This window comes from Nerophis lumbriciformis, linkage group LG37, assembly GCF_033978685.3.
Source record: "Nerophis lumbriciformis linkage group LG37, RoL_Nlum_v2.1, whole genome shotgun sequence".
NCBI lineage: Eukaryota > Metazoa > Chordata > Actinopteri > Syngnathiformes > Syngnathidae > Nerophis > Nerophis lumbriciformis.
Genome location: NC_084584.2, coordinates 18,726,913 through 18,738,971, shown reverse-complemented (window position 1 = coordinate 18,738,971; position 12,059 = coordinate 18,726,913). Strand labels below are relative to the sequence as shown.

Sequence of the window (12,059 nt, the reverse complement as noted above, 5' to 3'; positions counted from 1 at the left end):
ATTGACATCATTAAATTAAGGGCACCACGCAGTAAGTTGAAAGATGCAGACACGTTTGTTGCTGGACACTTTCTAACAGGCAGAAACCTTAAATACTTTATATGTAATATGCAACTATCATTTGGTTTATATTGACAAAGGTGGTGTTTTAGACAGAAATATTGTTTAATTAAGGCATACTTACCAACCCTCCCGGATTTTCCGGGAGACTCCCGAAATTCAGCGCCTCTCCCGAAAACCTCCCGGGACAAATTTTCTCCCGAAAATCTCCCGAAATTCAGGCGGAGCTGGAGGCCACGACCCCTCCAGCTCCATGCGGACCTGAGTGACGTGTCAACAGCCTGTTTTCACGTCCGCTTTCCCACAATATAAACAGCGTGCCAACCCAATCACGTTATAACTGTAGAATGATCGAGGGCGAGTTCTTGGTTTCTTATGTGGGTTTATTGTTAGGCAGTTTCATTAACGTCCTCCCAGCGCGGTAACAACACACAACAACAGCAGTCACGTTTTCGTCTACCGTAAAGCAGTTCGTCTGCCGTAAACAGCAATGTTGTTGTAATATATTGAGTTGGAGGCAATAAACAGGCGAGGTGATGAAGTACGTCTCTTTACTGTAGACTTCAGAACAGACTCACACACTTGACGTCAGGTGCGCAACACCACGTAAATCGTTGGCCAACCAAAAAGTAACCCCAGTACGCTATAGCCAACATTCACCAGGAGATGGCAACAGACAAACAAACAACAGACATACTCTATTACATTCCTCCCCTTTTAGAAATGTAGAAGTTACTCAAAAGAAGTAAACAACCCAACCAAAAAATGCAGCAGCTCAATTAAAAAACTGTACTTAAGCCACATTCTTTTTTTTTTTAGTACTGAACTCTTAACCCTCATTTGTAAACAATAACATGCTTGTTATACAAACAGTATTTGTACACCTTTAACACAGATTTTTATACTGTCTTCAGAGATTCAGTTTTTTTGGTGGTCCTCGAAACCTTTCTGGGTACCTGCGGATCACTGGTGGGGTTTTTGTTGTGGGTGATCTGGGTTCTGATGAATGCAACTCAGCAGCCATTGAATCTGGTTCAATGATGAGACTAGTTTGTGTCTGACTCACTGATGGTCCTGATGATGGAACTGAAACAGCACTGTCCAGTTGTACTGATGGCACATTTTCTGCAACTGGTGGAGACAAGATAACTGGCAGTCTCTCCATGTTTTCTCGCCATGGTAACATGTGATCCACATGCACTGTGCGTTGTCTCTGTCCCTCTTGATAGATAGATAGATTGATTGATAGATCACTCTATTACAGTTGTGACACTCTTAAACAGGACAATACTGCCATCTATTGTACATGCATATGTGACAATAACATCTACGGCTTTTAGAGACTGCAGTGCACAACTGCGCACACAACAAGGAGACGAAGCAGAAGAACGAGGAAGATACAGCCATGGCGACGCCGACGACGAGTAAGATGAAGAAATATGCTTGTAAGTTCCAAGCCGCAGCTGCGATTGGACCTGGATAGCCTCCGGGAAGAAGTAGTGGACTACCAAGTGCTTGGCAGTGAAGATCTTCCTCAGGAAGCAAAGATTGACCGGTTTTGGGCCATGCTAGGGAGAGATGGAAGATTCCAGACTCTAGTGCATTTGATAAAAGCACTTTTGTGCGTGCCACACAGCAATGCATCATTAGAGAGGGTGTTCAGTATGGTTAGAAAAATAGTGACAAGGATGGACAATTCAACCCTTAACTCAACAATGAGTAGATGAGTCTTATGTGTCTGTATATGTGTAAATAAATGAACACTGAAATTCAAGTATTTCTTTTATATATATATATATATATATATATATATATATATATAAAATAAAATAAGTATATATATATATATATATATATATATATATATATATATATATATATATATATATAGCTAGAATTCACTGAACGTCAAGTATTTCTTATATATATATATATATATATATATATATATATATATATATATATATATATATATATATATATATATATATATATATATATATATATATACATATATATATATATATATATATATATATATATATACACACACAGTATATATATATACATATGAAATACATGACTTGGTGAATTCTAGCTGTAAATATACTCCTCCCCTTTAATTAAGCAGTTTCATCCATCCATCCATCCATTTTCTACCGCTTATTCCCTTTGGGGTCGCGGGGGGCGCTGGAGCCTATCTCAGCTACAATCGGGCGGAAGGCGGGGTACACCCTGGACAAGTCGCCACCTCATCGCAGAAGCAGTTTCAGTGTTTCAAAATGTTTTTAAAGCAGTGTAGACAAGACTTGTACCCAGTTTGACACACATGTTGAATTCTGATTGGACGATTTATTTCTTAAGTTCACACAATAGAGTGACATATATTTAATGGCGTGTCCCCCCCCCCCACCGTTACGGTGTCGCCGCGCATTGAGGTCGGCCTCCAGCCTGTACACAGGCCAGCACTCCCCGGGCTGATTGAATAATGTATTTTTGCAGCAGAGCCTGCCTCCTCTTGGAGACAGCCTCAGTTACAGTCAACAACAAATCCAACACTTCTGCTGGGTAACTTGAGGCCATCACAGCACAACACAGGAACCACTTGGACCAGACACGATGCGTGATTACGCACGACACTAACACACACACACACACACACACACACACACACACACACACCCACACCCACACACACACACACACACACACACACACACACACACACACACACACACACACACACACACACACACACACACACACACACACACACACACACTCACACACAAATTCCAGTCTTCTGTGAGGACAAGGACAGGATGGGATGCTCAACAAGTTCCCAAACTTCTGCAGTGGACTCGACCAGACCTGGAACTAAACCAGAGGAGAGCAACGGAACCAGCACTATAGGTAGGAACAAGATAATATATGTTTTTAAAATATGTCATTATTTATACAACTGAATACTTCCTGTCTAACAAAATGGGATCACAAGTGCAGTGTTAAAAGATCAGGCAGTAATGTCAAACAATATTTATTATTTTGATTATGGTATGGTGCACATTAGCAAACATTAACTGACAATGTCCATTAAAACTGCAGCTTTGTTACATTTTCACACAGATTACTACTATTTATTTACAATATGCTTTTTTCCACAGCAGATATGGTAGCCTCACACATCGACATGAACATATAATAATATATTTAAAGGCAAAATGCGAGCATAAGAAAACTAGTGAAAGATTGACGAGAAGCGTGACCCCCGGCGAGTGTCTTTATGGTTCCTTCCTCATTGTGCAATCATTAAAGGGAACATAGAAACACACACCTGAAAACACACATAGCAACACACAAACACAGCCATGTGTACTCAAACTATTGTCCCGTAGATGATCTCTGACCTTCCTGAGCGTTTGCTCAAGCCATAAGTTAAAAAAAAAGACAGTAAAATTGTTATATATTTTTTTCCCAGCAGAGTTGCAACTATTACTATGGACTTCATTAATACCATAGTTAAAACAGCAGTGTGCTCTTGTCATACAAATAATCTTTGACTGGCATTTTTTGCAGCAGATTCCCAGAAACAGCAGAACGCTGTTGTTATAGGATCTTTGACTAGCGTTTTATCAATAGGCTAGATCCTTAAAAACAGCAGAGCACCCTTGCCACATGGAGGATCTATAACTCATGTTTTTTTTGTATATTACTTAAACAGCAGAACACTCCTGTCACAAAGAGGATATGTGACTCGTGTTTTTTTGCAGTAGTTTCATAAAAACAGTAGAGCACTCATGTCATATAGAGGATCTTTGACTAGTGTTTTGTCAATAGGCTTGGTCCTTAAAAACAGCAGAACATTCATGTCTTGTCATACAGAAGATCTTTGACAGGCAATATTTTTGCAGCAGATTCCCAAAAACAGTCTTGCCACATAGGGGATCTTAGAATCATATTTTTTGCAGTACATTCCTAAAAACATCAGATCGTTGACAATCGTGTTTACAGTACGTTCTTAAAAACCACACAGCACTCCTGTTTACAAAGGACCTTTGACTTGCGTTTTTAAGCAGATTCCCAACAGCAAACACTCTTGTCTTGTCATACAGAGAAATTTTGACTGACCTTTTTGCAGCAGATTCCTAAAAACAGCGGAACATTCCTGTCATACACAGAATCTTTGGATTGAATTTTTGCAGCAGATTCAGTAAAAAAAAAAAAAAGCAGAACACTTCTCATATAGAGGCTCTTTGACTTACGTTTTGCAGTTGATTCCTAAAAACAGCAGAATACTATTGTCCTAGAGAGGATCTTTGACAAATATTTTTGCTGTATGTCCTTAAAAAACACAGAGCACACTTGTTATACATTGGACCTTTGATTAGTGTTTTGAGAGAAACTCTTAACAACAGCATAACACTCTTGTCTTGTCATACAGAGGATCTTTGACAGGCATTTCTTGCAGCAGATACCTAAAAAGAGCAGAGCACAAGTGTCATATGAGGGATCTTTGGCAAGCATTTTTGCAGTAGGTCCTTAAAAACAACAAAGTACTCCTGTTATATAGTGGATCTTTGACTAGGGTTTTTTTTTTGCAGCAAACTCCTAAAAACAGCAGTACATTCCTGTCATACAGAGACTCCTTAGATTGAGTTTTTGCAGTGGATTTACTGAAAAAAACTGAACACTCCAGGCACATCGATGAACTTTGACTATTATTTTTACTATAGGTCCTTAACAACAGCAACACATTTATGTCATATAGAGGCTCTTTGACCGATATTTTTGCAGTAGATTCATAAAAATAGCAGAATACGCTTCAAGCATGTTTGCAGTACGTCCTAAAAACACAGAACACTCCTGATCTTTGTCTATTGTTTTTAAGGGATTCTACTAGAAACAGCGAAACATGTTTGTCTTGGCATACAGAGATCATTGACCAGCATTTTTTGGAAGAAATTCCCAAAAACAGCAGAGCACTACTGTCACATAGATTATCTTTTACTAATATGTTTGCTATAGGTCCTTATAAACAGCAGAGCCCTCCTATCATATAGATGACCTTTTATGCATGTTTCTTGCTGCAGATTCCTAAAAATTGTCCTTAGGGGATCTCTGACAAGCATTTTTGCACAGTAGGTCCTTAAAAACCACAGAGTGCTCCTGTTGTTATACAGATTATCTTTGACTAGTGTTTTTAAGCACATAGTCCTAAAACAGCAGAACACTTGTCATATAAAAATGATCTTTGACTAGTATTTATAGCAGTATATCCTTATAAAGAGTAGAGTCATACAGAAAATATTTGACTGTGTTTTTGCTTACAAACGGCAGACCACTCTTGCTATATAGAGGATCTTCAACAAGTGTTCTGCAGTAGGATTTTACAAATAGCAGAGCACCCATGTTATATTGTGGATCTTTGACAAGGGTTTTTGTAGCAGATTCCTAAAAATAGCAGAACATACAGAGAATCTTTGAATGTATTATTTGCAGGGGATTCCTGAAAAAGCACAACACTCCTGTCATCTAGAGCAGTGGTCCCCAACCACCAGGCCTCGGCCCAGTACCGGTCCATGGATCGATTGGTACCGGGCCGCACAAGAAATAAAAAATAAAAATGTTTTTTATTTTTTTTAGTTTTATTAAATCAACATAAAAAACACAAGATACACTTACAATTAGTGCACCCTCCCCCACCAAAATGATTCCCGGGCGCGGCCACCGCTGCTGCCCACTGCTCCCCTCACCTCCCAGGGGGTGATCAAGGGTGATGGGTTGGTTAAATGCAGAGAATAATCTCGCCACACCTAGTGTGTGTGTGACAATCATTGGTACTTTAACTTTTTAACTTTTTACACTCATTCACACTCATTCGCACAAAAAAACAAATACCCCCCCCCCCACACACACACACAAAGGTTGGGGACCACTGATCTAGAGGATTTTTGACTAGTATTTTTGCTATACTAGGTCTTTACAAATCACAGACCACACTTGTTATAGAGAGGATCTTTGACTTGCGTTTTTGCAGTAGGTCCTTAAAAACAACAAAGTACTCCTGTTATATAGTGGATCTTTGACTAGGGTTTTTTTTTTGCAGCAAACTCCTAAAAACAGCAGTACATTCCTGTCATACAGAGACTCCTTAGATTGAGTTTTTGCAGTGGATTTACTGAAAAAAACTGAACACTCCAGGCACATCGATGAACTTTGACTATTATTTTTACTATAGGTCCTTAACAACAGCAACACATTTATGTCATATAGAGGCTCTTTGACCGATATTTTTGCAGTAGATTCATAAAAATAGCAGAATACGCTTCAAGCATGTTTGCAGTACGTCCTAAAAACACAGAACACTCCTGATCTTTGTCTATTGTTTTTAAGGGATTCTACTAGAAACAGCGAAACATGTTTGTCTTGGCATACAGAGATCATTGACCAGCATTTTTTGGAAGAAATTCCCAAAAACAGCAGAGCACTACTGTCACATAGATTATCTTTTACTAATATGTTTGCTATAGGTCCTTATAAACAGCAGAGCCCTCCTATCATATAGATGACCTTTTATGCATGTTTCTTGCTGCAGATTCCTAAAAATTGTCCTTAGGGGATCTCTGACAAGCATTTTTGCACAGTAGGTCCTTAAAAACCACAGAGTGCTCCTGTTGTTATACAGATTATCTTTGACTAGTGTTTTTAAGCACATAGTCCTAAAACAGCAGAACACTTGTCATATAAAAATGATCTTTGACTAGTATTTATAGCAGTATATCCTTATAAAGAGTAGAGTCATACAGAAAATATTTGACTGTGTTTTTGCTTACAAACGGCAGACCACTCTTGCTATATAGAGGATCTTCAACAAGTGTTCTGCAGTAGGATTTTACAAATAGCAGAGCACCCATGTTATATTGTGGATCTTTGACAAGGGTTTTTGTAGCAGATTCCTAAAAATAGCAGAACATACAGAGAATCTTTGAATGTATTATTTGCAGGGGATTCCTGAAAAAGCACAACACTCCTGTCATCTAGAGCAGTGGTCCCCAACCACCAGGCCTCGGCCCAGTACCGGTCCGTGGATCGATTGGTACCGGGCCGCACAAGAAATAAAAAATAAAAATGTTTTTTATTTTTTTTAGTTTTATTAAATCAACATAAAAAACACAAGATACACTTACAATTAGTGCACCCTCCCCCACCAAAATGATTCCCGGGCGCGGCCACCGCTGCTGCCCACTGCTCCCCTCACCTCCCAGGGGGTGATCAAGGGTGATGGGTTGGTTAAATGCAGAGAATAATCTCGCCACACCTAGTGTGTGTGTGACAATCATTGGTACTTTAACTTTTTAACTTTTTACACTCATTCACACTCATTCGCACAAAAAAACAAATACCCCCCCCCCCCCCACACACACACACACAAAGGTTGGGGACCACTGATCTAGAGGATTTTTGACTAGTATTTTTGCTATACTAGGTCTTTACAAATCACAGACCACACTTGTTATAGAGAGGATCTTTGACTTGCGTTTTTGCAGTAGGTCCTAAAAAGAGCAGTGTCACACAGATGATCTTTGACTTGTGTTCTTGCAGTAGATTAGGTTCTTACAAACAGCAAAGCACTCTAATCATATAGTGTATCTTTGACTAGTAGGTCCTTGAAAAAGAGCAGATTCATACAAAGAACATGTCATTTTCTACTTCCTGTCAGGGGCAGCCAATGGCAACATAGCTGAGGACAGTGAAACTATTCCGGACCAAACGCCTGCAGACGCCTCCAAACCCAAGCCTGAGGGCGAAGACGCTGCGAATGAGACGATTGCAACAGCGCCGCCAGCAGGTGCACAGGAGGAACTACAGCTGACGGATGTTGAAGCCCCACCTGTAGATGTTCCTGAGGTGGCGAGCCCTATCGAGCTGGCAGATGCAGCTCCAGAAGACAGTAAGTGAAGTATCTCAATACTTCCTACTGTCTATCGCTCTTTCTGAGCACAGTCCACTTCTGCAGGTCAGGTAGAAGCTGCAGCTTTATCAGAACACACAGAGGAGGCACCATGTGAGTGAACATCACATTACATTAACATATACTGCGATAAACCCATCCTAATGCGTCATTTTCATCTTTTCTCCCTTTAGCTACAAGTGAATGACTCCACAGATTAGTTTGTATGTAATGCACTTTTTTATGTTGCCATGGTGCACAAGATGTGACAACGCGCACCAAACATTATCAGTCACCACCACTGTGCCTTCCTTCACAACAGCACTTAATGATCCCTTCAACACTGCAACTTCTTTATTTTATTTATTGTTATCTGCAGGGAATTTAAAAGGAAACCCAAAAATACACTAGCGAGTTCTAAATCATAGTGGTACATTTTTTCAAAAGAATTTATGGAAACTTGCTCGTTATTTAAAGCATATTGCATAAGAGGGAATGTGAAGTTTAACAATGCAGCAAAATATTCAACTTTACAGGCCTTATATTATCTATTTGCATAACTTGTTCCAATACAACAGGTGTTTGGTCTGCGAAAGCTAATAACCGGGGGAAAAAACACTACCATTAACCTCTGTGGCTGCAGGCAACCTCCATATGCCGTTTTTTTTAATTATAAATAACTCCACAATCATTAACTTGTTTTTCTTTGACTCTGTATAATAAAAGTAAATGATCAGAACTGTAGTGTGTGTGTATGCAGGAGATGATAAAACAAAAAATCAGTTCAATATATACACATGTATAAATAAAATAAAAATGACAATTGCAATTATGCTTCTTTATTTTAACAGCTTCACATTACAGTGGTTACTAAAACACATCACATCATTGTGCCACAATCCAAACACTGGCCTATTAAGTGCTTATCTCTTAATTGGGGTTTATATATATAAACACCAGTGTTGAAAGTGGCTCATGTTGGGACATGTGTGTAAAGAAAATCATAGTCTTGATATTTGCTGTAACTTAATATAGCTGCCTAGTCAGGAATCGGAGAGAGGACCAAGGACCGCCACCGCTTCGATTTCCACCAGACCGCCCTGTGAGTAGAAAACCTCCAGTCAAACCAAAAAAGGCACTAACAAAAACAATATTTCTGGTTGGATAATGAAATAAATGCGTTATTCTGCACAAATGTACTCACTCGAGGGAGCGCAGCCACTTGGTAAGCGGCTCTGGCAGGGAAGTTACTGCTGAAAACTGCAAAACAATGCAAGTCAGATATTGTTGTTTTTTTCTGTTTAGCACATGTGTTGCTATAGGCAGAATTCATAGGGCTCAATCATAAGTGTGGAATTAAAAAAAATGCTCACTTGGCTGTTTAAATGTTCAACCGATCGTGCTTCTGCTTGTTGTTTAGGGCTGGTTACCATTTAGACGACCAAATTGGTGGATATGCAGGAGGTCACGTTACATTGACCTCCTGCATGGTGTCCGCTTACCGCCGGGTGGGCGCTGTAAGCTTCTATTTCACCACTAATCCATTCATATTGGACATAGTGAGTGTGTGTGGGGTAGAGGGGAGGTCATGTACTGTATAGTAGACGTCAATAACCACTGCACAACCCAAGCGACTCACATGTCTTGTACACTTCATTGACAGCATTAAAGTCGTTGATGTCTGCAAGCAGCACTGTCGTCCTCACCACTGCAATGGACAACAAATCCAAGTCTGAATGTTTATTTGATCAAAACAAGGCAGTGGAGTTGGAAGTATAGTTGTGTTACTGAGGCGTCACCATTAGTGTAGTCGCAGCCAGACGCTTTTAGGATCTCCCCCATATTGACCAAAGCCTAAGGAATAGCATTTAAGACAGTTATCATGAAATCCAGTGCAGTGGGTGTGTATTAAGCTGTACATATGCATGCATCACCTGTTTGGCCTGAGCCTGCACCCCTCCATCGACCAGCTGACCAGAAGCCACGTCCATCCCCAGCTGACCGGAAATGTACAAGGTTCTGTCCACAAGCACCGCCTGGCTGCAGAATACAAACTCATTTTCAACATCCCAGGATGTAAGGTTTGTTATGCTGTGTGCAGTCAAGCTTTAAAGACCAGCCTACCTCAAATAGGAATATGTTTAGGAAGATATGTATACGTTTCTGTCATCCAAATTAATGTCTCGCCATTAAAATAATCTAACATATGTTAATATTTGATTAGCAGACTTCCGGGCCCTCTAATGGCGTCACCAATACACGGAAGTGCTCGTAAAGCTAGGTGGCGAGGCTACGCAAACAAGTCGCTCGATTGAATTAAAAAAAAGTATCCAATTCAACTTATTCGAAGTGAAGGTTATAATGTGTGTACGCGTTCAATACAACTGGAAGTCACTGACATCCTCGAGCTGCATTCAATGTTTCGTAACATTTCGTTTAAATGTTAGCCCAATGCTAATCTGGGCTTCTTCTGTATTATCGGGTTACAACATTTTCTTGTAGCGCTCTACTGTGAGGGGAAGGGGGTGGCTACAACACACAACTCGATGACATGAAATAAAACGTCACTTTTTGGAATGATGGGTATTTAGAAATACGCACTGTGTTTATATACTGTAGTTAATTGTTTATCAATGTGATTTTTAAAAGGACACAATTAGGCCTGACTTGGTCTGACTCCGCCCACTGTCAGACGATTGGTTAAGACAGCACCTTCTCCGGAACAAATGATGCCACATTTTAACACAAACGTAAGGGACAAAAAGTTAAAAAGTTTTATTAGGCTCACCTGTATATTCCTTGCCTGACTGGCGCTTTGTTTGTGTACGTAATCTGCCGACAAATCGTTGCCATTTCAAGCCAGTGGCTGTTTGTCAAAAAAATGTTTTGGATTTTGAACCCACTGCTGCAGGTTTGTCAATGTTTGTATGAAGGGTTCATTGTCCACTCACTAAGACACACCTCTAGTCGAACATGAGCACTTGTTGTTTTTAGATCTATGTAATAGCGCTTAGTTTCTTACCTATACGGACCGATAGCTGCAGGTGCCAATGCGGTGGTAATAATCTTCCTGATGAGAGTAGACATCCTTGTGTTATTCCGCTGCAGGGAGCTAAGAGAGAGAACGTGTACGTGGGTGTCTGGGGAACTTGTAAGTGGGGAGGAAAAGGACAAACTATGCCCTTTGAATGGCCTTGCAGGCAATATCGCAAGGGTCCTGCAGGGGTTCTTTCAAGGATTGGAGACCCTTTAACCCTTTGTACAAGTTTAAGATTGACATTTACTCTTTGGATACAAAAGGGACCCACTCATTAAGTGTCGTAATCCGAAATATATATATATATATATATATATATATATATATATATATATATATATATATATATATATATATATATATATATATATATATATATATATATATATATATATATATATATAGCTACAGCGCCCCCCCGCGACCCCGAAGGAAATAAGCGGTAGAAAATGGATGTGTGTATATATATATATATATATATATATATATATATATATGTATATATATATATATATATATATATATATATATATATATATATATATATATATATATATGTCTTAATAAGGTTATCCAAAAATAATAATATACAGTTTCTCTTTCAAGCATAGGTTGCATCTTTTATTACCACTATTGTAAGGTGTGCTGGATGCAAGAATATTCAATAACATGGCAAATTCTTGCATCCAGCACACCATACAATAGTGGTAATAAAAGATGCAACCTATGCTTGAAAGAGAAACTGTATATTATATACCATCCAGACCTGTCATCCCTCAACAAGCGCAGCGAAATTGTATCAGCATGCCGCCACAGAGGGAAGCACCTCCTAGGTAACACATGAGCCAATCACCACGCCCCTACGCCAGCCTGTACCCACCCACTCTGTGCCCTATATAAACCATGGTATGTGAATGCTCCCATTAAAATCTCCTGATGATTGAGGGAACCCCCTCATGAAACAGGCCTGTAGAGATGAAATAGTCTTGTGATTTTTTACCACACATACAT

The 12,059-nt window shown here is 39.5% G+C and overlaps 2 protein-coding genes across 3 annotated transcripts; one reads left to right on the top strand and one right to left on the bottom strand.

Annotated features, from left to right (window-relative positions):
* Positions 1–2,691: 2,691 nt before the first annotated feature.
* On the top strand, positions 2,692–8,840 carry LOC140677609 (uncharacterized). The gene is made up of 4 exons (XM_072912610.1): positions 2,692–2,973; positions 7,781–8,011; positions 8,078–8,125; positions 8,206–8,840. The coding sequence occupies exons 1-4, from the start codon at positions 2,883–2,885 to the stop codon at positions 8,217–8,219; spliced, it is 384 nt and encodes a 127-aa protein (XP_072768711.1). The 5' UTR covers positions 2,692–2,882; the 3' UTR covers positions 8,220–8,840.
* rida (reactive intermediate imine deaminase A) lies at positions 8,835–11,202 on the bottom strand. 2 transcript variants are annotated; one of them, XM_061930860.2, is made up of 6 exons: positions 11,034–11,202; positions 9,946–10,051; positions 9,811–9,865; positions 9,651–9,719; positions 9,216–9,271; positions 8,835–9,111 (listed from the first exon to the last, which is right to left on the bottom strand). In XM_061930860.2, the coding sequence occupies exons 1-6, from the start codon at positions 11,096–11,098 to the stop codon at positions 9,055–9,057; spliced, it is 408 nt and encodes a 135-aa protein (XP_061786844.1). In that variant the 5' UTR covers positions 11,099–11,202; the 3' UTR covers positions 8,835–9,054. The 2 variants fall into 2 exon arrangements, with proteins under 2 accessions (XP_061786844.1, XP_061786845.1); XM_061930861.1 differs by lacking the exon at positions 11,034–11,202 and adding an exon at positions 10,800–10,943.
* Positions 11,203–12,059: the final 857 nt, after the last annotated feature.